The sequence below is a fragment of the Procambarus clarkii genome, chromosome 6 (genome assembly GCF_040958095.1).
Source record: "Procambarus clarkii isolate CNS0578487 chromosome 6, FALCON_Pclarkii_2.0, whole genome shotgun sequence".
In the NCBI taxonomy this organism is placed as follows: Eukaryota; Metazoa; Arthropoda; class Malacostraca; order Decapoda; family Cambaridae; genus Procambarus; species Procambarus clarkii.
The window spans coordinates 21,993,360-22,020,815 of record NC_091155.1 but is presented as its reverse complement, the minus strand read 5'-3'; the positions used below and the strand labels follow the sequence as shown (position 1 = coordinate 22,020,815).

The following is a 27,456-nucleotide window of genomic DNA, read 5'->3' as shown; positions in this document are numbered from 1 at the left end:
ATACTCGCCCCTTGGGCCATCAAACGCGCCTCTTACTCACCTGTTGGACATCAAACACGCCTCTTACTCACCTGTTGGACATCAAACACGCCTCTTACTTACCTGTTGGACATCAAACGCGCCTCTTACTCACCTGTTGGACATCAAACGCGCCTCTTACTCACCTGTTGGACATCAAACACGCCTCTTACTTACCTGTTGGACATCAAACGCGCCTCTTACTCACCTGTTGGACATCAAACGCGCCTCTTACTCACCTGTTGGACATCAAACGCGCCTCTTACTCACCTGTTGGACATCAAAAGCGCCTCTTACTCACCTGTTGGACATCAAACGCGCCTCTTACTCACCTGTTGGACATCAAACGCGCCTCTTACTCACCTGTTGGACATCAAACGCGCCTCTTACTCCCCTGTTGGACATCAAACGCGCTTCTTACTCACCTGTTGGACATCAAACGCGCCTCTTACTCCCCTGTTGGACATCAAACGCGCTTCTTACTCACCTGTTGGACATCAAACGCGCCTCTTACTCACCTGTTGGACATCAAACGCGCCTCTTACTCACCTGTTGGACATCAAACGCGCCTCTTACTCCCCTGTTGGACATCAAACGCGCCTCTTACTCCCCTGTTGGACATCAAACGCGCCTCTTACTCCCCTGTTGGACATCAAACGCGCCTCTTACTCACCTGTTGGACATCAAACGCGCCTCTTACTCACCTGTTGGACATCAAACGCGCCTCTTACTCCCCTGTTGGACATCAAACGCGCTTCTTACTCACCTGTTGGACATCAAACGCGCCTCTTACCTGTTGGTAATGAAACTCAAGTTAGGTCGTAATCAGCCTCGTGAATATTTCTACATTCAGTGTTTTGCGTCTATCATTAAGGTCCTCGAGGAACCAAATATTAGCAGCTCGCTAATATTCCCTATAATCAGATTCGAGCACCTTTTAGTGGTTCAGTATATAAACTTCACTTCAGTGGTATGCACAGGTAATGAATATGACTATCAAGCAATTTTCTTCTGTAAACACTAGTACTACTTAATGCAAATTTGTACACTTGGGATGAAGTCTAGCATGTAATCTTCCCCCTCAAAGCTCCTATATACATCGCGAACGTGAACGTTTGTACACGTACGTTCACACACACACACACACACACACACACACACACACACACACACACATATTTCTGGACTGCCAAAAAGCCTTTGATACAGTACCGCACATGAGACTGCTGTTCAAGCTCGAGAGGCAGGCGGGGGTGGGGGGAAAGGTCCTAGAATGGATAAGGAACTACCTAACAGGAAGGAGCCAAAGAGTTACGGTAAGGGGCGAGAAGTCGGACTGGCGAACAGTAACAAGTGGAGTACCACAAGGATCGGTGCTGGGACCAATTCTATTTCTTGTGTATGTTAACGACATGTTTACAGGCGTAGAGTCCTACATGTCGATGTTTGCGGATGATGCAAAGTTGATGAGAAGAGTTGTGACAGATGAGGATTGCAGGATCCTCCAAGAGGACCTGAACAGATTGCAGAGATGGTCAGAGAAATGGCTACTAGAATTCAACACGAGCAAATGTAAAGTTATGGAAATGGGACTAGGAGATAGGAGACCAAAGGGACAGTACACAATGAAGGGGAACAGCCTACCTGTAACGACGCGTGAAAGAGACCTGGGGGTGGACGTAACACCTAATCTATCTCCTGAGGCACATATTAATAGGATAACGACAGCAGCGTACTCTACACTGGCAAAAGTTAGAACATCATTCAGAAACCTAAGTAAGGAGGCATTTAGGGCGCTTTACACTGCCTACGTAAGGCCAGTCTTAGAGTATGCCGCCTCATCATGGAGTCCCCATCTGAAGAAGCATATAATGAAACTGGAAAAGGTTCAGAGGTTTGCAACGAGACTCGTCCCAGAGCTACGAGGGATGGGGTATGAAGAGCGCCTGAGGGAACTGTGCCTTACGACACTAGAAAGAAGAAGGGAGAGGGGGGACATGATAGGAACGTATAAGATACTCAGAGGAATTGACAGAGTGGACATAGACGAAATGTTCACACGGAATAGTAACAGAACGAGAGGACATGGATGGAAGCTTGAAACTCAGATGAGTCACAGAGATGTAAGGAAGTTTTCTTTTAGCGTGAGAGTAGTGGGGAAATGGAATGCACTTCAGGAACAGGTTGTGGAAGCAAATACTATTCATAATTTTAAAACCAGGTATGATAGGGAAATGGGACAGGAGTCATTGCTGTAAACAACCGATGCTCGAAAGGCGGGATCCAAGAGTCAATGCTCGATCCTGCAAGCACATATAGGTGAGTACATATAGGTGAGTACACACACACACACACACAATGCTAAACTAATGAGGCGAATTAGTACTGAGGACTTCAAACCATGCATTACAAGATGACCTAGACAATCTCAAGAAATGGTCTGAGAAATGGCTAATAGACTTTAACCCTGACAAATGCAAGGTTATGAGGATAGTTGGAGTAAGGAAACCTCTGTAAAGTACAAAATAAAGGGAAGACAACTACTAACTTTTGAAAAAAGAGAGGGATTTAGAAGTGGATATAACTGGAGATCTATCACCATTGGCACACATCAGCAGAATAACGAGGGCAGCAGACGCCATGCTGGTAAATGTCCGGTTATCCTTCAGGAACTTGTACAAATATTCCTTCCAATCTTTATACATCCTTTGTGAGACCTATTATTAAGTATGCCACCCCAGGATGGAACCCCTACCTAAAGAAGCACAAAGCAAAACTAGAAAAGTAAAAAAATATGCAATAAGGCTCGTTCCTGAGCTATGAAGAAATACTAAGGGAATTGGATCTCACAATATTGGAGGAAAAAAGGAATAGACCGGACGTGATAACGACGTACAGGAGATTGGACATGTACTAAGCGGATGTGAGCGATTGACAAAGTAAATATTGAAGCGATGTTCAAATTAAGGAATAAAAGAACGGAGGACATAACTGGAAACTTGAAACGCAGATGAGTTACAAAAATGTCAGAAAATATTTATTCAGTCTCAGAGCAATAAGTGGAACAGACTACATGAGAAAGTTTCGAAGCCAATTCTATACACAACTTTAAATGTAAATATGATAAAAAAGTGACTGAAAAAAAAGTCACTGCAGTAACTTAAAGTCAAATTACAGAAAAAAAAGTGAAAAAAGTCACAACATTGAAATAATGATGGTCGAAATGTGGGGTTTAAGAGCAGATGCGCGACCCTACAAGCTCAACTAGGTGAGTACAAAATAAAAACCTGCGAACGACCTATCCTGTAGTATGCAGCTCCAGCATGGAATCCACGTTTTGAAAAGCTCAAGAAAATGTACCTGAGACTAGTTCTTAATTATGTTGAAGTGAGCAATAAGAACCAAATCTTACGAAAAGCTCAAGAAAATGTACCCGACACTAGTTCTTAATTATGTTGAAGTGAGCTATAAGAACCAAATCTTCCGAAATTAGAACAAATGACTAGAGGCAATATGAGCACAATGTACAAGTTAACAAGGGCAGTTGATTCTTTCCTAGATGAGGGACAACAGAACGAGAGGGGACGTTGGAAACGGATGAGCCTGTGAGCGATAAACACCTGTAATAAAGAGTCAAGAAGGAAACAACCACTGTTCAGAGCTTCAAGAGCACGTATAACTACTGGCATGTCGGATAGTACACGTGCCATGGTTCGAGAGTTAGATCCCGCTCCTCCAGATACAACTTGCTCCATAATTATTAAAATAAGTCGCTAAGGCAGGAAGGCAATATGACACTGAGTTATAGAATATTTAGGGGTTCCTAGATATTCAGGATGTCAATACAAGAGAAGACATAAAACGAACGTTATAAAAGGAATAAGATGCTCCGATAAATTTATCGATAGAATTATGACTCGAAGCACAACTAGGTAAATCTCTCGAAATCTAGTCTACACACACCCCCCTCGCCCTGCGCTGACCCAACCATTAACTCCTCTCAATCTTCAGGTGTCTTCGGGTACTCCCACCTAGACTTCGAAGTGGACCGCAACAAGGGCCCTACAGGAGATCCATCTCTGGCAGAGATGACCGTGAAAGCCATCCAGATCCTACGGAAGAACCCACATGGCTTCTTCCTCATGGTCGAAGGTGAGTCTCGCTGAGGGGCCGATAGATCAATAAAGTTATCTCTTGTAGGGAGATTGGTATACGAGTCTATAGCGTATTTATATTGGATGGGATTGGAAGCAAGGTAGAGATTGATGAGAGGGATGGCTGGAGAGGTTTGAGGGGGGAGAGGGGATAGAGGAAAGTTATTATTGAAAGAGTTTGAGGAATAATTTGAGGGTATCGGAACGGAAGAGGGGAAGCCAGTATTGATAGGGGTGTATAGCAATTTCAGGAAAGTGGAAGTTTCCGCGAGGCGTGTTGCCACTGTGGGAAAACTGCAGCTGGGTCTAAAACCACAATTGAGGAAAGAAGGACGTGACGTCAGAGAGGAGAGCGAGTAAGCTGGGAATAGGAAGATGGGTAGGCATCTTGAGAGGTAGAGGAAGGTGTGAGGTGGAACTTGAGGGAAACTTAGACTGGTTAATGAGGTCGGGAGGAGGAGATAGGGTAGTAAGAAGAGAGGATGAGGTATCTTCAAGACAAATTATGAGGCTGGGAATATACCTAGCATGGGAACAGGGGTATGCCTGGTATTTACAACGGAAATATGCCTGGCAAAGAGACCGGGGGTCTTCTTCCTTCATTGGATGCGATTAAACCATATTTAGTTATACGAATTTATAATATTTTTGCATTACTATTGTATTAATATCTTTAATATTATTCTTTTATTGTTACTATTTTTGACATTTTATATTATTGATAATAAAAGCCGAAAGAGTAGAAATAATACCACTATCACTAACATTCGTATTAATGTAATTTTAATAAATGCTCTAATTACCCAGATGTGGCAATATCCATAATTTAACTACACATAAACAAAGGTCCACGTGAAGGCTACAAGAACACTAATACTCTTCACGGTTCAGTCACCTGGGGGTGGCACACAACCCTGGATACCAGCACAGGACGGGAAAGGGTACAGGTGGTGTAGGATGGAGCTGGTGGGGGAGGGAGAGGAGACTGATAGGGCTAGATTGAATGCAATGGTCCTAGGTTGTACACTATAGAGCTAGGATGTACACGATGGGGCTAGGATGTGAATCAAGTGGCTGTTATTTTCCACGTGACAAGACAGAGGCGTCTAGACTACATATTAGGTGACTTAGTTATGAAATAGTGAGCTAGTTTGGGAATAAGCAAAGCTAAATATGATGCACGTAGCAAATTCATAATACACTTGAAGTAAATAGTTAGAATGTTGTACAGGACACGCTGCACGACCTAAATAAGTTGATAACCCTATCTAGCCTTTCTAGTCGGATTATTTACAAATGCACAGAAATACGTATATACTAAGAATATTATCTCGAGCGGTTGATAAATAAGAGGCTTCAGCCGGCAGTATTGTATAGAGAGAGAAGAGAGAGCAGTAGCAGCAGTGGGGAGGTGGGTGAACTATTATTTTTGTGAGGATTGCTGTGGCTACGGATTTTGCAGGTTTATTCTGGTTTATTCTGTGGTGCTCCGAATACCTGGCTCAGGAGGCTTCACGCGGGATGAAGCAGGTTTAGGGGATTGCTTTGAATCTTTTCCCGAGACGGCGTTTGCTCAAAGGAACTGGCATTTAATCTTTATTTTCATGTAAATAAACAAAACACAATTTTTTTTTATAAAATATTTTAGTTTTCTTTCAAATTCAATGTTTTCTTACCTTATCATTTTATGAAATATATATATATATATATATATATATATATATATATATATATATATATATATATATATAATATATATATATATACTTTTAATTATAATGCAATGTACAATTACTGCTTTGCAGGTGTATATAATGTGTTGAACCGTGTGTATGATTATTGTCTTAAACGTTGTGAATTACTGGTAGAAATGTCAGTAATCAGTATGTCATTACTCTTCCAACAGTGAGTTCAGAAAGTCATTTTCTCAATAATAAATACAATTTTAAAACAATGCTTACTGTAGGAGATTACTGACCAGCAGTGTAGACACCAACACATCCTCCGTGTGCCTACCGCTGCTATGGATGGAATGGACAATATACGGATTTGTTGTCCTATTTTGTACTATTATAATTCAAAAGTGCGTAACAAAACAGCGTAACAGTGAACATAATCTGTCCTAAATTAACATTCTAAAGGACAACACAATTGTATTTTCAACCATCATTGCTGTGGTCCTGACACGTATAAATAATAACAGAAAACGTGACATGTAAGGAGCTAACTATTTCAACGGGAAAGTTCCGATACGGTAGAAATTAGATATGATCTTTAGGTTGTAATTGAAAAATATTTTGCATGTTCTCCCAAATGCTTAGATCACTGTTGCATGATGCTCCATCTAAAATTGTAAATTGTTATTATGTGGTATTACACTACGAAATGCTCTTTTCTAGTTCTTAAGTTTAAATATATTCACGTTTTTAATTGCGGATGTCTTACCAATACCAGCCATTTTATACACAGTACATCAACACAATGGAGATAGCATTGCATCTGTCTCATTTAAAAAATCCTGTCGCATTGATGTATGCAAATATCTCAAACCAACAGTGTTACAGTTGACTTCGATGTGCTGCTTGAATTTTTGTGAGTATTACTGGTTTGTCCCAGAAAAAGTAATTTGATTCAGTATGGGGTTATGTTGTCAAAATGCCACCATTCTTACAGAAAACTAGGAGATAAAAGGTTTGCTATTCAGTATTATCAAAACAAAGCACCAAGCCGGGAAGCTTCCAGGCTTTTCTCCCTTTATGATAAAAACAGACCTTCCAGACGAGGTCACCAGCTCCTGGACCAGGGTACTCGCCATACAAGTCAGAGATAATGGTCGGAAATGAACAAGTTACATCACAACATTAAACTCTGCTGCCCTGTGCCACCACGCATCACGTACCCCAATAAGGGAGGTACAGTACAACCACTCAGGCGACCCCATGGGTAACGGTGAGAGTATACGCAGGTAACCAGTGGGGATTCTGAGTGCCAACCTACGGACGAATAAGGATACCGACCCTCCATGACCCAAGTCCGGCTAGGTCCGAAAGCTAGACTAGTTAATTGTTTCGTTCAGTCATCACTGAATATCCCGTTATTCCCCTATATCTCTACCAAAAGTAGCCTATTGCTCCAAGAACTGCAGCCGCTGGGTGGGTTCAGCTTATGGAAAACAAGGAATATACGAATCTCCGTGTATTGCAAGTGCACTGTGCCATAACCACAGGTCGCCTACGTGATGGACGTTTTCACGTATAAGCACAAGCCACCTATCCATGCCTAAGTGTGGAGCACTGAATCCCCTCATCTGGTGAAGGCAACACTCATGAAGGTGTATCTAATGTTACTCAACTTTATTTTGGTGTCCCTTACAGTATTTAAATCTAGAGGGCAAGAAGTGTTGTAAATACTGTATATCATTCAACTTTTTTGTTTTTAATGACCAATTAATTATGTGTCAGTACCAGACGGGACGTTTATGGTATTATATAAACTTATGTAGTACAGCACACATTCACGAAGTTTAAATTAAGAAACTGAATGACAACTGGGATAGTGGTAATTACATGATTGCATATTTTATTCTGGATCCAAACCAGGAATATTGTATGGGCTACATAAAATCTATTCACATAGATGGACACTATATAATTTTTCTCAGAACGGATAAATAATTAAAACGAACCTCTGAACTTGAGTATTCGACGATATTCATTAAAGTAAGATACAGTATTGTAATCTACAATGATGATTTTACATTGATAGATTGAGCATTATACGACTCATATTTGTTGATATTGCAGAGCACATGGATTTGTAGAGTAAAACCATAACTTAATGATCATCTTCCCTCCAGTGACCTTAAATTTTGTCACTGGCACGGTTCTCTCTTTAGACTTCCCATTTTCGGTAATAACTACTAAAACTATCAGTAGAAACGACCATAACAATGAAGAACCTCAGAGATAAGCAGTTTGCAGATTTTATCTCCTTTTTCTTCAATTTTTTATCCTTCATGATTATAAATTTATGTATTTTATGATCTTGTTTGTTCTATCTCTTGTTAATTTCATTGTTCACTGATAATGGGTAATGAGGTACTCACAACATCGAATCGATTCCCTTTTCTAATTTTAAATCCTAATTATATGTTATTGTATGTCACTGCACCTGATATTTTCACTCTTCACGACCCTACCACGCCAATCTCACCCTACTTCATTATCCTCCCACAGAGCGATTTAATCCACCGATGTAATTCCCTTTGTCAACCTTTATTTTTCTCTTATTTACACTTAATGGTCACCTTGAGACCTACGTGTTCATACAAGGTGACTGAGAAACCGACTAATAAACTCACGTTAGGCCCGTTCGTACAACCAGATCTCTGTGAGGATGGTCGTCGAATGTAAACACTGGACAGCTGGCTGCTCAAGCCGTGCAAACATGGCCTTCTTGTCCTTCAAAACCCATCACCACAACGTAGCCTCAGTAAATGAACATTTTGTATTTAAATCTTAAAACCTGCTTCCTTTATAACAGCTCTTCTACTTTATTGGGGAAGGGAAGGGGAGAGTTAAGTTAGTACAACCACTATCAATCTTTTGTAAAACTTTTTGTAATGCTAACAAAATTTATCTATATTAAAATTAAAGTGTAAAACTCCTGCACGATACCGATACTTCTCTCTTGCTACACCAAGACGATAGGAACAGTGGGATGCTGAGAATGTTGTGGTTGAGGCTTTTGTAGCAGTGAACAGGTTTAGATTGTCACAGTGTTCCCGTGTACCATAAGATATTATGGTGTGTCCTGGCTGGAGAAGAACCACACATTTCGACGACCATCCTTTTTGTAAAGTAAACTCTCATTGAATTAGAACTAACACTGTAAATAATAAACTGTCTTCTACAAAATATAGATGAATGTCTAACCTAGATTATATATATATATATATATATATATATATATATATATATATATATATATATATATATATATATATATATATATATATATATATATATATATACATCATATATATATATATATATATAAATGGAGTAATACTTCTTTTCCTAATAGGTAATGTTTCCGTATCTACGTATACAAGTGCAGAATCCCTTAATTGGGCATAATTGTTATGTATAACTACGCATCTGTCTCTTAAGTGTACTAACCCACTGGCCCCGGCCCTTGCTCAGCTGGGCGTATAGACCACGCACACCACCACAATAACGGGAAGAGGGCGCTGGAGGAAGTGGTGGCTCTGGACGAAACAGTTCAAAGTGCCCTCAACATCACATCGGCCACAGACACGCTATTGGTGCTCACTGCTGATCACTCCCACGTGTTTACGCTCGGGGGGGACAACACCCCCAGGGGCCACCCCGTTACGGGTACTCTTTCTGCACTCTTACTGCACCGTCTTGTTCTGTGTCTGTGTACGCTCTCGTCCTCCTGCACTAACGCTCCACCTGCACCTTTTTTTAGGGGAGTTTTTGGTCAATTTTAAATGTTTTATTAATACTTTTGTGAGGACTGTTTTTATCATAAGCTCACGTATCTCACAGGTTTCACTGAATGTTTGTTCTAGACCAATGCAAGGGTGTGTGTGTGTTGGTGATCAAGTTGTGACAGCTTCCTAACACAGGTGGTGGGGAGCTGCGTTGTGTCTAGGGACAGCATGTGACTGGCTTCTACATGTTAACATTTACTTCTCTCCGTAGATATAGCTGGTGATTTTGTTTCAGTTAACACATCAATTTTGTTATCATCGATGCATGATGTGTACTAATTGTCCTGCTTGGTAGTGTTAGCCCGAGATGTGATAGTGGCAATCCAGTGATGTGACCCTGGGCATCCAGGGATATGACACTGGCCAGGGAAGGTAAGGGGGTGGCCTCGCCAGCGACTCTGGTTCATCACGTGAACTTGATGAAACAACACTTCGAGTAATCATGACGAACAGGTAAGGTGGTGCAATTGATAGTGAAGTCGAAAGGGACTCATGTCTGTGGGGTCCAGTGCTCGTAGCCTAAGTGGGGTCCAGAGCCTGGGGTATTGATGGTGTTAGTGAGTGAGTATTTACCCCGCAGCGGGACGCTTGGATCACGCCCACCACTACAACATGGCGGCGCGAGCCCTGGACGAAGTCATACGCCTGGATGAGTGCGTACAAGCCTCCATGAAACTGACAGACGCCAGCAACACGCTCCTGATAGTGACGGCTGATCACTCGCACACCGTCAGCTTCGGCGGTGCCTCCGTCCCCCGTGGCAACCCCATCCTCGGTTGGTCTCATCATCCTTACAGTTCCCTCTTTCACCGTCAGCCTCCACGGCATGTCACCACCTCCTCTGGTCGCTGCTACATCTCTTCATCTGCCAATCGTTCTGATCACTTCATCTGACTTTTCTAACCAATGCTCCATCTTCCTTTCCGCTGCCTCTTATCCCTCCCATCCAGTGCCGCTGATCAGCCATCCGCTCTAACTTGTATTCATCCAATTCCTCTGCTCTTCATCACCTGAGTCAACTGTCCACCCCATTCTTACTGTCACGCGGTGCTCTCTCGCCGTGTCCTCTCCAGCGGTGCTCTCCCGCCGTGTCCTCTCCACGCTACACAGGCAACTAAACACATCAGTTATAATATATATCGAGATGGCGGTGAAGGTAAGATCCTATGAACGTGACAAGGAAGCAAATACCACCCAGCAGGCGCTGAGCCAGTTTGGCCATATGGGTCTGAAGCGCTGTAAGCGAGTGTGTTACATACCCCGACGGTAATGTACTGTAGCAGCATGCTGTAATCAAAGACCTGTAGTTTGTATAGTATTAGTAATACTGTCAGTGTACTATACATCTAGTAGATTGTGAAGTGCTTGAAGCGTAAGTAACTGTGCCCACATGTATAAAACAATATTGATTAAGAGGTCTGAAAATGTTGGAACATTTCGTATTTCTGCTTCTAAATATTTTTTGTTTTAAGAGTGGAAAAACTTTGCTTAAAAAATCCAGTCTTGGTGGGTCTACAAAACCTAGGTAGGGAGGGGGGGGGGGGTCAGGAATGAGAGAGCCGGGGATGAGGGGGGGGGAGGTTATGAGCAACGTCATTCCTCTCATAGCGGTCTACCAACCCCGCCCCCCCCCCCTTCCCCTTCAGAGTGCTACACTTATCCTCCCCCTCTCACTGTGCCACACCTATCCGCCCCCTCTCACTGTGCCACACCTATCCGCCCCCTCTCACTGTGCCACACCCGTCAAGCAGTGCCACCTAGGCCAGTCACGTAACGCCCAGATCCTTGGCCACATTTACGAGCGAGGCGAGCAACGCGATCTGAACCCTTGATAATCCATCCATCTTAAGTCGCCCTGGCTTCCTCGTCCCTCCCGAGTACCCCCCCCCCCCTAGCCCGAGAGTCCTGGCTCGTGTACCCGTTCCTCCACCTTATACCTATTACTTCCCTGCCGTATATACCCGCCCCATGTATCCCACTCCATGTATCTAGCCCCATATATTATCCGCCCCCCTCCCCCGTTCATAACATCCCCGCCCATGTATCCCCACCAATGTGAACCCCCCACCCCCACCCCTGCGCCGTGTACCCCAGTTGCCATGAAACGAAGTCCGCTAATGCCAAGAAATCTCTGTTCGTCGTAACGTTAATACTTGAAAATCCTGTTTCGTTAGAATAAGCCGCTGCACGGTACGCCCCGAGTGGTAGACGCATCTCAGGAACTAATTCTGCGTTGGAATGATCAACACAGCGGTGAGTGTGATGCTGATGCACACGCACTGGACGTCTCTCACATCTGCTTGCGCTTAGCATGAGTGATGCTGACTGATGCTTCAACCATGCTCCAGGTCTGTCATGGGCCTCAGACGTCACAAGTGCAAGCTTAAACGACATCCGAAGTCAAACCATGCATGTCACCAGTACGTAGTACTACTCTATTGGGTGTCACAATGCTACCGTTTCATTAACTGGTTTAGTAATCAATGTTTCATTATTATTCGCATTTACAATACGAGACACTGTCAGACAAATTATTAGTTAGGACAACCAGTTTCTAAACTACCTCGAGCACAAGATTTATTCAGTGCCAGCTGAGATACCTAAGATGGCTGTAATAGCGACTACGAGCTCTTCCCATAATTCCTAACGTTGCGTTAACTAATTCCCCTCTCAGCAGACCTCTGAGGGGTATCGAGACACAAGACAACTCAGATTAAGTCGTCTAGGCAGAATATGATTATTTCCTCCTAAGAGATTTAATAGTACAGTGTCACCTGTAGCCACGTCTCCACACGGTATATATACCCACCACAGACGACACCGAACATATACAAGGTATACATTGGCTGTATGCATACCCTGGTCACTCACTGTGCCTATCGTGGCTCTATTGTTGTTCACTATAGAGCGATAGGCTGTTGTCACGCTACAGTTTGATGAAACCAGCTATTGGCCTGACAGATTTTATCCGGTTATTAAAATTGTGAGTGCTATCGCCGAGTGGCATAGTGAACACAGCCGCCCTGACGCCCATGGTGAACAACAGCCGCCCTGTGTTATATATATATATATATATATATATATATATATATATATATATATATATATATATATATATATATATATATATATATATATATATATATATATATATATGCGCACACACAGACGAATGACATAGGATAGGAGAGACAGTAGAATCTTATAAAAATAATTATTTCAAAATTAGATACGACAGGAAGGAGGGTCGAGGGTCACTGCATTAATGAGATAGATGATAAGGCGGAGCTCAGAGCTAAAGCTATCTAGCAACCCTATTTAGCTGAGTATACAAACACTTTGTTCAGTGTGAGAGTAGCAAGTGGAATTAGCTGAATATGGAGGTAATTGAAGCTAATTCCACATATAGTTGCAAGAGCAGGCGTGGTAAGACCCTAGAGAAGAAGCCGGAAACCATTGCAATGCGCTACGAGCGACTGAGAGGCGGACCCAGAAGCTGACGCTCGCCCGGAAAGCACATATAGTCGAAGTTCGTAGGTAAGCACTTGTCGCTTATTCATTCAGGTCCCCGTGGCAGGACTGGAGAAGAGCAGCCCCTCGTAACACCCTCCACCGCCCCCAAACACGCCTCATCAACACAAATAAGGGACGGGAAAGATTACATTCAATATTGCCCCGTGAACCTTAACCCGCTCAGCCCTCCACCACATCCATTGGCAATATATTATTCTGGTAATTGGCAATAATAATGTAGCTGAGATTTCATCACATTTTCCAATCTAATTGCAAATAAAAATATATCAAAACTTTTAATAAGAAAGATTTTTTGCACTCTCTTCCTTCGCTTGGTCTGATTGCATCACTCGTAAAAGGTAATCAAAATGCAGATTTTGCCGAAGGTAATTAGAAAGGGATCGGTCATAAAGTACGGGTAATTTACAGTGTATCACTCGTATGCCGTGGTAGTGAGGTGTCTGTTTACTAAGTTGTGTTTATATTGGTTGAGCAATAGCTCTCAAGCCCTGCCTTTTCATATCCTGGTGAATTAATACAATGTCATTCCTCCTGGTTTCCTGCCATAGCTGCGTATTAAATTTGCATCAACAATCTCAGATTTTGAGAGACTTGTGACTTACGATGGAGCTTTCCCCTGACGTCTCTACGGCTCACCTATCTCTCCATCTCCACCGTGTCCTCTGGTCAACCCGTCCTCTTAAAAGTAACGTCGTTTTTCGCTCGTATGCGCGCTATGGCCAAAAGTGGACGTAATTTGAAATGAAGTCGACTCACAAAAGTGACGTACTGTCCCGTTTTCTGTTTGAGTCGTCCGGCCTACTCAGAAAGGTTAGGAGAGGAAACATTCAATTAACATTTTTCATACAAATTTCAAACTTTATGAGAATTTCCTGCCCACCTAACCTACCAGAGGATCCTTAACTTACTGTTGTTGAAAAAATATTCCATTTTTTTCATTTTCAAATTACGTCCACTTTAGGCCATACGAGCAAACGGCCAAAAGCGACATTATTTTTAAGAAGACAGGTTGCTCTGGTGCTACTGTTTCTCATTGTAAACATTGCCTCCCTTTCCATCCTATCAGATCCCTTTAATGTCTTCCTCGCCGTAACCAATGACTGGGTGTATGTCTGTTTGTTGGAGAGGCAGTAACTGGTTGTCTCTTCTTGCCTGTCAGTGGAAGGAAGTGGCTGGCGTTTGCAGAGTCCAGCTCGATATACGCCAACCACCAGGAAGCAACTCCTTGTGTGAGATCCGGCACGGGGAGCAGACTTTGCTCCACCGTTGGTTTTGCTTCCAGTTTATGTACATTATCCAAGTTAACCTAAACCAGTTAGAAATATGATATAGCCATTCCGAGAGATTACGTTCACAATTAAGTTTTACAGCCATATGAAAAGCACCAGAGCTTCTACTGCTGCAGTTAGTGAAGGACCTGAGCTGCTGCTATCTCTGCACACTTAAGTTGTGAATATTTGGTTTACTGTTTATGAATGAGTTGCAGCAAATTACCTGACATTGCTAAATATAATTTTCCTAAATAAAAACACCAGTTAGTCTAGCCATCTGTTTTTTATGTGTTTAATCATAATATAATCTAAAATGTAAAGCATTAAAATATTCAAACAACAGACACCTAACCCACACTTCTTAACAACCCATTCTCCTGTTTCGGTAGTACTTATATTAACGACAAGGACCATAGCACATATACCGACGTACGACGCAATTAGAAAGTAGAAATCGGTACTATTGAATTTGGACAAACCGGAAAAGATTTTATATCTGTGTTGCAAAGACAAACTAAATTAACCTAACCTAACCTTCCCAGGCCTAATACACGCTATCTGAGGCCTAATATAGTACATATGTGTGCTATACTAGGCATAAGAATATTTAAAGTTAGTTTTTTCTTCATTTTTTCGGACTTTTATAAATTGAACAGTACCAGATTGTACTATCTAATTGCTTAGTACGTCAATGTTTGTACTATGGTACACATAGTTACAAAAAGTACTATCTAAACAGTAGGATGGGTTGTCTGAAATAAAAATTGACCACGTTTCGGTCCGTCGTGGACCATAATCAAGTCAACTTGATAATGGTCCAGGATGGACCGAAACGTCAATTCTTTTATTTTCAGATTTATGGGTTCGGTGCCTAGTATTAAAATACATTACTTGTAAAAGTGCGTGTTGACGACGTTTGGCACAAGTAATGGTGAAGCTGTGGCTGGAGGAGAGGGGGGGGGGCCAGGAACCCTTCGAAGCGGTGGCTGGAGACGGGGGGGGGGGGGGGGTGGCCAGGAACCCTTCGAAGCGGTGGCTGGAGACGGGCGGGTGGCCAGGAACCCTTCGAAACGGTGGCTGGAGAAGGGGGGGGGGTGGCCAGGAACCCCTCGAAGCGGTGGCTGGAGAAGGGGGGTGGCCAGGACCCCTTCGAAGCGGTGCCTGGAGAAGGGGGGGTGGCCAGGAACCCCTCGAAGCGGTGGCTGGAGAAGAGGGGGTGGCCATGAACTCCCCCCAAGCGGTGGCTGGTGGAGGGGGTGGCCAGGACCCCCCCCCCAAGCGGTGGTAGGAGGAGGGGGTGGCCAGGAACCCCCCCCCCCCACCCCAAGCGGTGGCTGGAGAAGGGGGTGGCCAGGAACTCCCCCATCGTGACTGTGATCATCCCCCAGAGAGCCATACACTGTCGGAACCTTAAGAGCCGCTACCGATAGTTGGAATGTCCTGTAAATTTAAGTGAGCGGCCCACACACACACATGAATTTCGGGATTATGGCCGAGGAACTTATCTCGTTAGACCTGAATAATCGGTTTATTGAGTGGGGTGGAGGATAGAGTTTTCTCTCCCGTGTTTTGTCCTCACAGTCACCGGGGCTCCCTCTCACCCACCGTGGCTCCCTCTCATCCACCGTGGCTCCCTCTCACCCACCGTGGCTCCCTCACACCCACCGTGGCTCTCTCTCACCCACCGTGGCTCCCTCTCACCCACCGAGGCTCCCTCTCACCCACCGAGGCTCCCTCTCACCCACCGAGGCTCCCTCTCACCCACCGAGGCTCCCTCTCACCCACCGTGGCTCTCTCTCACCCACCGTGGCTCCCTCTCACCCACCGTGGCTCCCTCTCACCCACCGTGGCTCCCTCTCACCCACCGTGGCTCCCTCTCACCCACCGTGGCTCCCTCTCACCCACCGTGGCTCCCTCTCACCCACCGTGGCTCCCTCTCACCCACCGTGGCTCCCTCTCACCCACCGTGGCTCCCTCTCACCCACCGTGGCTCCCTCTCACCCACCGTGGCTCCAGTGTAAACCACTGGCCTATCTGCCAAACAACATGGAACACATACTTTAAACACGTGCGTCGCGAAATATAGCTGTCCCCTAATACATAAATATGTGGCATATTTACCCGCTCGCATCGCGGCTTCGTCTCAATCTTTCGTCAAGTCTATTATACAGCAGGCCAAAAAAAATCTTAAGTATGCGGAAGCATTTCCTTAGGAGAGAAAGGAGAGGTTCTCATAAATTTGGAGTGTACCCTGATTTTTAATTTTGCAAAATCTTAAGGTTGGGCCCGACTGGTATGGGCAATATTGCTGCTCCTGAAAAGAAGTCAGTTAAGCCGGTAATCTTATAAGACTGGCAGGGCCTGGAGACCTTGTGGCGCCTAGCAGTAAGGGCCAAGTCTGCCTGCCGCTGCTGGATGCAGTTGGACTGAATACCTTATTGGATTCGCAGTTTAAGATGAATTTTGTGTTTTATCTCATTTGGCCAGCTTATTAGCTTAACCCTGGAGAGTTAGTGCCGCCGCCGGCTCCTGCGGTGTCTTCACAATTACCTGTGTTTGCTTCACTGTTTCCACTGCTTCACATTAACTTTTAATATACACACACACACATATTATATATATATATATATATATATATATATATATATATATATATATATATATATATATATATATATATATATATGCTAACCACCATATTATGGATAATTTCATTCACTTGGACCATGGGATTATTGGACTGACTCACCAAACCCAACAATAGAAAACTATCCCAGAGACACCAATCTGCTGTCTAACTGAAACTTATTTTCTGACCTCATCTGTGAAGATGAGAGTTATCCCGAAAGCATGCACAGATTAAAATATATTTTCCATTCATAGTGGTTGATTTCTGTAATATAAAATATTTTACATGAACTACCGGGTCAGTTGATGCAGGTAATATTTGTCAAATTCAATGGGTACCTTTCCTCTGGGAAAAAGGAGGGCCCTTAAACAGCTGTATATAATGGCAAATTCATGCGTGTTCATCGGCAAGCACGCGAATAAAGAGGTTTCAAACGTGCGTAGCCTCCTACAGTCACTGGTACGTGTGACGGTTGTGTTGTTAATTATCTCCTGACGATCCTGGGTGATGGTGTGGATCAGCGAGTGTTTTATATTACCGTGTTACTACTGCTGCATGGTACTATGGCTGCGGCGCGAGGCACCGTTGGTAAAGCTGCTGCACAAGGTATGGTTGGTACTGCTGCAGGGAACGGCAGAAACCGATCAACTACACCCACCAGAGGCAAACAACACCCTTCAGAGGCAAACTACACCCAACAACGTACTGGAGTGAACGATATGGAAGAAAATGCAGAATAGAACCAGTGAAGAGCAGAGGTGCCATAGGCACAATCAGAGAACACTGTATAAACATCAGAGGTCCACGGTTGTTCAACGTCCTACCAGCGACTATAAGAAATATTGCCGGAACAACCGTGGACATCTTCAAGAGAAAACTGGACTGTTTTCTAAGAGAAGTTCCGGATCAGCCGGGCTGTGGTGGGTATCTGGGCCTGCGGGCCGCTCCAAGCAACAGCCTGGTGGACCAAACTCTCACAAATCAAGCCTGGCCTCGGGCCGGGCTTGGGGAGTAGAAGAACTCCCAGCTAGAACCCCATCAAGCAGGTCAAGCAGGTACCCACCAGAGGCAACCTACACCCTCCGGAGGCAACCTACACCCTCCGGAGGCAACCTACACCCTACGGAGGCAGCCTACACCCTCCGGAGGCAACCTACACCCTCCGGAGGCAAACCACACCCTCCGGAGGCAACCTACACCCTCCGGAGGCAACCTACACCCTCCGGAGGCAACCTACACCCACCAGAGGCAACCTACATCCTCCGGAGGCAAACCACACCCTCCGGAGGCAAACTACACCCTCCGGAGGCAAACCACACCCTCCGGAGGCAAACTACACCCTCCGGAGGCAAACCACACCCTCCGGAGGCAAACTACACCCTCCGGAGGCAACCTACACCCTCCGGAGGCAACCTACACCCACCAGAGGCAACCTACATCCTCCGGAGGCAAACCACACCCTCCGGAGGCAACCTACACCCTCCGGAGGCAACCTACACCCTCCGGAGGCAACCTACACCCACCAGAGGCAACCTACATCCTCCGGAGGCAAACCACACCCTCCGGAGGCAACCTACACCCTCCGGAGGCAACCTACACCCTCCGGAGGCAACCTACACCCACCAGAGGCAACCTACATCCTCCGGAGGCAAACCACACCCTCCGGAGGCAAACTACACCCTCCGGAGGCAAACCACACCCTCCGGAGGCAAACTACACCCTCCGGAGGCAACCTACACCCTCCGGAGGCAACCTACACCCACCAGAGGCAACCTACATCCTCCGGAGGCAAACCACACCCTCCGGAGGCAACCTACACCCTACGGAGGCAGCCTACACCCTCCGGAGGCAACCTACACCCTCCGGAGGCAAACCACACCCTCCGGAGGCAACCTACACCCTCCGGAGGCAACCTACACCCTCCGGAGGCAACCTACACCCACCAGAGGCAACCTACATCCTCCGGAGGCAAACCACACCCTCCGGAGGCAACCTACACCCTCCGGAGGCAACCTACACCCTCCGGAGGCAACCTACACCCACCAGAGGCAACCTACATCCTCCGGAGGCAAACCACACCCTCCGGAGGCAACCTACACCCTCCGGAGGCAACCTACACCCTCCGGAGGCAACCTACACCCACCAGAGGCAACCTACATCCTCCGGAGGCAAACCACACCCTCCGGAGGCAAACTACACCCTCCGGAGGCAAACCACACCCTCCGGAGGCAAACTACACCCTCCGGAGGCAAACCACACCCTCCGGAGGCAAACTACACCCTCCGGAGGCAAACCAAGAAGTGGAAGTTCCTAGCACGTATTTTGTTCGTCCCAGGACTTACACTTACCGATAAAGATGGCTACTGAACTGGTTTTCTACTTTGCCTGGCGTCCTGATGTGTGAGACGGGCTGATAAGGTAAGTTGTGTCCCTAATACCCTTCATCACGCGGGGCTGCGGGCCCCATCACCCAGGCGTACACAGAAAGGTGAGACTCATCGCTTCTGGTGCTGTTGGCTGCTACTGTGTTTTGCTTGTGTTCCGTGTGCTATTTTGCTTTCATATACTTCCTCGTTTACTTATGCGCATGCACAGTTTTATAAGTACATAGACACACACACACACATATTTAGTTTTCTTTCAAATATTTATAGATACACATCCATATAAGACTGCTTAATCACCCAATGACAGCCAAGTAACATACATTGTTCTGTAGGTATAGCCTAACATATTCCACTTATTCGTTGGCAAAAACTTGATTTGTTTGTGATTTAATTAAATGTAAAGAATTAAAATAAATTTGACCTGAAGAGTAAGTAGCCACAAAGTATCAAACAATGTCTAAGTCTCGCTAATTACCGTAAAACTATCTAGGGAGGTACTAGTACTTTTCAGCCCTTATGGAAGACTCGAGTCCCTGCTCCTCTTCCACTAATTGGAAAAGGAGCAAACTTCACAAACATACATGTCAACACATATGTAACACAAATTTGCAAAGTGATAGCTAAACAGTTATCTTCCTTTCTGAATTTTGAAGTGTGTGTGATCCTCATGAATCACTTTCAGGGTTCGACACGGAGATCAGTGACCTGGATGGTAAACCGTACACTACCCTCCTCTACGGCAATGGTCCCGGCTACGCCCACACCACGCCTACAGGACGCCAGGACCTCACCGGCTTCAACACCCAGGACATCAACTTCGTGCAGCAGGCAGCAGTTCCTAGGAAGTAGGTGCATGTTCTGTGTACTTCTACAAAGGTTGGTTGAGGATCAGTGACGTGGTGGAAGTTGGGTGGTGTGGTAGAGGCAAGATCAAATACGAGTAGGATGCAGTCATTACGAAAGGGGGGGTTCAACGGGAGCATCATCAATTATATCTTTTTCGCTGTTGCAGTAAATAGCATTATAGATCTCACACAACTGATGCTTCAAGCACCCTACATATGATCCACCTGCACATGTGTTTCACAGGTCTTCTGAATGTTGCCCCACATCACATGGGGTGCTGACTGAAATAGTCTTGGGCTGCACAAGGTCTGTGTGCTGTCAAAGCTGGAGTATGGGTGTGGGAGAGTACTCCTTAGCAACTCCAATTCGGTTTAGACTTACAAATTCTGTCCATCTCCGTATTAGTAACGTATTCAAAGGATCCCAGATCTTCTCACTTCTGTTTGTGCCTTGATAAATACATTTCACACTATTCATAACGTTCATTCAAATTTTCCGTATACCGATATACATATAAGCTATATGGGAAAATGTAATTTTAAATATCCTTTCTCTTCCGTGCAATTTGTTTAGTCTAACAGTATACAAAGGCCTTGTGTGTTGACTAAAGTAGCCTGCTATAGGTACTATGCTGAGTCACAAACTATCGGATATTGGGATACCTTTCCAGGCTACCCCCACTATGGTAGCCTTGCAACCACAGCATCCACGTGTACTCCTTACCTCTCAACTAGCCTCCCTGCTTTTAAACAGATTATTACACAAGAATGATTTTGTAGTTTAAATTTCAAGTTTTTGTAGGAATGCACTCCAAGCCTAGGAATCTTTAAACTTGACACATTCCCTCATTTTATAACGTTTAGAATTGTTGATTTTAGTTAAAAAAAACGGAACTGTTGAATACTCTTCTGTTGTTGCCAATCATAGGTCAATGTGTCTGGCAACAGGCGCGCTGATGAAATGTCCATGAAGCCCTCAGCCAAATTTGTTCCTTCAAAACATTCCCTAGTTTGATGATTTTCATTTGAGATTTTGTCTGCCATCTTTATATCTTGGCAGCATTGTTGAGAGGATACTATTAGCCTCCCAGTATAATTAGGAAGATCACAAGGGGCCATTGATGCTGGTCATATTCCTAGATGCAACGCTGGTTGCATATTATGATGGTTCATTTATGCATAGAAAGCTCTCACAAAATGCATACATTTGGGGGATCCCTAGAGTGTGAAGCACTTGCTGGTGAAATGATCCACACTGTGGGGAAGGTAAGTGGGACTTGGATGCAAATACCTCCATGAAGGTCTAGACCATAGAAGACACGATCTGCCATCTTTAATGCTGGGAGGTAATTTTTCTTAACTGGTTAGTGGGATAGACTATTTTATTGATGAGGCTGGCTTTCTTCCACAGCATTAATGGTTTATCATTACATTGTGAATTCATTTTAATGTTTGTATTTCCTAAATTTAGTTTCTTCATGTTATATAGTAAACTAGATGGGGTAACCGGCTCTCTCTCTCTCTCTCTCTCTCTCTCTCTCTCTCTCTCTCTCTCTCTCTCTCTCTCTCTCTCTCTCTCTCTCTCTCTCTCTCTGCCTATGCAAGTCTCGCAGAACATTCCACATAACTGGAATATAGCACACACAACTGCAACGTTATTTTTACTATTGTTATTTTGATACAACGTTGTGTGTGAAAAGTTTTCACACACGTTGTGTGTGAAAAGCTGAAAAACTTATGAAAGCTCTGGAAAACAAAATCACCATTTCAGACTTCATAGGAGTTGCTATAGAAGCTGATCCTTTTAAATTGGGGGCCCAATGAGGCCGATCTGTCTATAACAGTCTTCTACTACTAATGTGTCATCTAGAAAGGTTGGCTGAAGCTAGCCTTGAATGTCTGGCCTCCAACCTTGGACATTCTCTATTATAGATATTGATGTATTTACAGATTATTGTGTTGTGTTTATTTAGCACCAATGACCTCATTATCGTGCCGCATATATTAGTATCACTTAATGAATCAATCCTCAACAGTTACCCAGCCATAAAGACATATATTGTATCCTTGCAGGTACGAAACCCACGGTGGAGAGGACGTGCCGGTGTACGCCATGGGCCCTGGGGCTCACCTCTTCTCGGGCACTGTAGAGCAGACGTACATCGCCCACGCCATCGCCCACGCCGCCTGCATCGCTGAAGACAACAGTCACTGTGAGAAGCCTCCTAGTGACGACGCCTGCGCCGCCGCCCCTGGGCCCGTGCCAGTTCCCACAGCACGCCGCCCACTTGGACAGGTCACGCCCACTGTTGATGACCAGAAACTACACACTCGGGACCCGTGGGCGTGGAATGCAGGAACGCGGGCATGGGCATGGACAAACTACCATGTATTGAGCTTGTTGATGCTCCCCGTGGTATTGGTGCTTCGCTGAGCCCTGCTGGGGCGTTAAAGACTCAGGAACGATCCCCTTCCCCTCCTTCTTCCCCCCTCGCTACGCTTCGCAGAGCACGGTGGGGGGGGAGGAGCAGAGTGCTAGGTTGGGACTACGCCCCACACTCACGCCACCCTCTTGTTATGGCAGCGACTCTGTTTCACACACACACACACTCCACACACACGTTGTTGACTATTAGATAATAGGTTTTATCCGAGCCTCAGGTGGAGACACTCAAACTGGTTCCTCATGTACAGTGACTGTGGTGGTGTGCTGCTGATGTTGCAACATTTGAGCGCGTTTTGATTGTCCTGACTGCCACGCGAGTTTCCGTAACAGAGACGCGTTACAAGGGTCGCGCTGCCCCCAACCTCACACTAATCATACTCGAAAGTGTGTGTGCTTGTGCGTGCGCGCGTGCAGGTGGGCGCTGTGGAAGGTGACGAACATTGGTTTTGTTTTTTTATATTTTTGCATTGGTTTCTACCTCTGTGTTTGGGAGTCGCGGATCACTGGCTCAGCGTTTGACAATCAGTGGATGAAAAGAGATGGGAAGGAGAGAGGGGGAAGGTATAGCTGAATGCTCTGAGGGAAGGGGACACCTGTGGCCACCCTCACACCGCCTGGGCAGACTCGAGCATTTATCACCAGCAACGAGAGTTCTTTGCCCAAGCGTTGGTGCTGTGACCGACGCCTCCTTCACCTTATCACGGTCGAGATAGCAACTATTGGTATGATTTGATTTAGAATATTACTGGACTATGTGTAATGTTGTACTACCTGTGTTTACCCCTAAGTTCCCTGATGGGTTACAGACACTCTGGATACCTAAACATGCTGTATTAGGCAAGCAGGACCATAAATAAACGGATGCCTTCCTTTGTACTCAAACTCTTGTCACTTATGTACTTATTTGCTCCTTTTTGATGCACTTACAAGAACGACAGATACATGTAAAGGAGCTCTCGAAAATCTTTGGGGACAATGATATTTATCAAGATTTATCACTTGTCTTCTTTGTCAATATATTGAACCAATTTTAGTCTAGTTTCATTCATCAGTATTTTTTAATTGCTAAAAAACAGCTGTCTATCAATAGAGTGCTGAGCCTATCAATAGACAACCGAGTATCAATAGGCTGCTCAGCCTATTAATAAACCTATTAGTTTATCAACATCCAGTGGAGTCTATCAATAGATTGCTGAACCTATCAATAAACAATTGTTTCTATCAATAGACAGCTAAGTCTATCAATAGACTGTTGAGTATCAATTGACTGCTAAGCCTATCAATAGGCAATTGATTTATCAATAAACAACCGAGTCTATCAATAAACTATTGAGTTTTTTAATAGCCAGTTAAGCCTTTTCATAGACTACTAATTCTATCAATAGACTGGCGATTCTATAAAAATTACAGCTGGGTCTATGAACATCGGCAGTTGATGCTGCTAAGACGAGCAATTGAACATCTCTAGCTAGAGTCCAGGAGCATCTGTATGTTCCTTTGTATGATATAATTCCTGTTGTTTCAACACCTCAGAAACATGCATGCAATTATCATTATTATATATTTGTGTGTACATCACTACCATATCATCTATGTATAGAAAATAATAACAGCAAATCATATTTATATATGGAACCATCATAAGGGAGTATAAGGGTGTTTGTTACTGATAACAGAGTTTGATCACTATGATACTGGTTTGAACAGGACCTCAAGTATACAGTTACGATACTACTGTTGATTATTGAACTGACATACATAACAATTACTTCATCATGGAGATAAACGAAACTGTGTGTCTGTAACTGTACACACACACACACACACACACACACACACACACACACACACACACACACACACACACACACACACACACACACACACCAGAAGACACAAGCATGAACAAGTTCTAAGTCTTTAGAGATCAAGTTCCACAGTACAAGGTACTATGACTCTAATATGGTCAAAAGACCTGGCTAAACTGAATATTCTTATCCGTTGCCTCTCATTTCGTTTCATGTAACATAAAACCTGTAAAACAATCATGGAGAACATTGTGTATTACAGTATCAAGATACACTGAATAATGAGGTATATAGCCATGTGTACCGAAGGGAATTCCAAGATGGGTGTCTGTGGTCATGTATACTTCGAGGGAATTCTAAGATGGGTGTCTGTGGTCATGTATACTTCGAGGGAATTCTAAGATGGGTGTCTGTGGCCATGTATACTGTAGGAAATTCCAAGATGGGTGTTTGTGGTCATGTATACTCGAGTTTATAATCGACAACGTGGGTGTCTGTATAAACTGGTGTACTTGGGTAACTCGGCCCATTTTTAACCCAGGCTTGTCCATTCTGGTGTAAACAGGACCACAAAGTAGCTATACAATTGTTTATGCCCTGCGTGGCCAGTTTAGCATTAGTCGTTCTGAAGGGGAACGCACAGGATCAGCAGGAGTACTGGGAAATCCAGTTCTGGAAAGAGCAAGTCCTAGGAGGTTAAGTCCAGGAAGAGAAAGACCTGGGAGACTAAATCCTGGGAGATCAAGTCCTTGGAGGTCAAAGGCCCGTGAAAGCAAGTCCCAGGAGGTCAAAGTCCTATGAGAGCAAGTCCCGGGAGGTCAAAGTCCTGTCAGAATAAGTCCTAGGAGGTCAAGTCATGCTTGACCCTTAATTTTGTTCACCCAAGTCAATTATGTTTCCTCGTGTTTTAAGTTTTAGTTTATCATTTAGATGTTCAAGAATTATTTAAGGTATAAGCGGTGGCTGTTTGGAAAAGAAAGCTAGGGTTCTTCAAGCAAAGTAATGATAATAACTTTCTGCTGCATAATATTATTATATACTTTAAGACAAAAATATTCAAATATATTAACCACATTTTAAACAAGATAATCATACAATTATAGAAAACTATTGAAAATAACTTATCACATATTAATATTTATGAATATTTAATTAGGAGCTTTTAAGAAGGGAAATTAATAGAAAAATTACGCAACAGGAACAGAAAATGGGAAATGAGCAAGAATTTAAGAATAAGAAAATTCTAAAATTATATAATTGTTTACAACTTTTATAACGTTTTATGACTGTATAAGTTTAACCTGCCATCAATATGTCCAGGTTTATTTGATTTTGTGAAAATGCAATTATGAGCAAAATGAAGTCTTATTAATGAAACAAAAAACTTACAGAAAGAAAACGAATCAATTCAATGGAAATAGGAATTAAACGAGCATTCTTGGCGCAGCTAGAATACAAAATATTCTTAAGGATGACTTTAGATATAACATCATCTATCAGAACCTCGAGATACATAACCACTCTCAGGAAAAACATACAATACAATATACTTCTTTATATCCAAAAGGGTTTACTTACCCCTTACACTGACTTTTATGCATTTTTCATCCCATTCAGTACCTTTACATCTTTTTTACATTTAAAAAATATCACAGTCTATTTAGTATATTTATATACAATATTATGGTTTACGTGTTCTAGTTGTGATTATATACTAAACTTTAGAACAAAAGTGCTTTGAATTTAATCTAATTATTTATATATAAGATGGATAGGCTATGGCCATACTGTGTCTTATGGGAGGGATGCGAATATCAGCCTTAATGGAGAGGACCCTAAGGCTGGCTTTCCCTTGTGACACAGTTTTATTGCAAGGAGATAGGCTGTTTAAGTATGAATTCTTGTACATAATATATGTGTTGTATTTATTTAGAAACTGCTATATTTTGTCCTATAGCAAATATATTTTGTTAAGATGAATTAGCTTTTTCAAGGTCGGCTCTATCACTTAAGCTAACAGCATTGAGTTCCAAAGTACAAACACTAGAATCCATTATTTTCACTTTCAGTTTATCAGACATCACAAGCCACGAGTTTAGTCGACACTGTAACCTTACCACGTTTCAGACTCTGTAGGTACATTACCCAATAAACCAGATATTGTGACCCTTCTTTTACTTCCCTTGTCGCTAGTAACTCAGGTTAATCTCACTTGTATAATTACTACTCACCCAAACGAGGTGGAGAATATGGTGATATCATTCTCTTAAATAAACAATGCTGATGAGGTGTACAAAAGACTGCAGGTGTCTCTTGGGAGGACATACAAAAAGACTGAAGGTATATCTTGGGAGAACATACGAAAGACTGCAGGTGTATCTTGGGAGGACATACAAAAAGACTGAAGGTATATCTTGGGAGAACATACGAAAGACTGCAGGTGTATCTTGGGAGGACATACAAAAAGACTGCAGGTGTATCTTGGGACGACATACAAAAAGACTGCAGGTGTATCTTGGGACGACATACAATAAGACTGTAGGTGTATCTTGAGACGACATACAAAAAGACTGCAGGTGTATCTTGGGACGACATACAATAAGACTGCAGGTATTTCCAGGGAAGACATACGACACTACTAGGCCAAAGAGGTGTCAGGCCATCCATGTGACTCCACGGCCCTCGGTGAAAGAAGAGAGAGAAGCGAGCACATTAGACGTGTTTCAGCCTGACAACAACTAATTGCCTTTCAGACATGTTATCCAATTTCGAGGGACAGTTAACGTCGTGTGTGAATACACCACCAAAGATACATTTTCATTAGTGCTGCCAGACCGAAAAAGCAT

General features: G+C 43.8%; 1 protein-coding gene across 4 annotated transcripts in view; it reads left to right on the top strand.

The window, feature by feature from the left end:
• The window catches only part of LOC123754009 (alkaline phosphatase), an 818,565-nt gene extending 791,789 nt beyond the window's left edge, over nt 1–26,776 (top strand). For 2 of the 4 annotated variants that reach the window (XM_069306635.1, XM_045736098.2), the window contains exons 6-9: nt 4,030–4,170; nt 9,377–9,571; nt 20,194–20,356; nt 22,430–26,776. In XM_069306635.1, coding sequence (XP_069162736.1) covers nt 4,030–4,170; nt 9,377–9,571; nt 20,194–20,356; nt 22,430–22,790 — 860 coding nt within the window. In that variant the 3' untranslated portion in view covers nt 22,791–26,776. Of the gene's footprint in view, nt 1–4,029; nt 4,171–9,376; nt 9,572–10,270; nt 10,466–20,193; nt 20,357–22,429 lie in introns of all 4 variants that reach the window. The other 2 variants (XM_045736099.2, XM_069306639.1) reach the window with 2 other exon arrangements.
• Nucleotides 26,777–27,456: the final 680 nt, after the last annotated feature.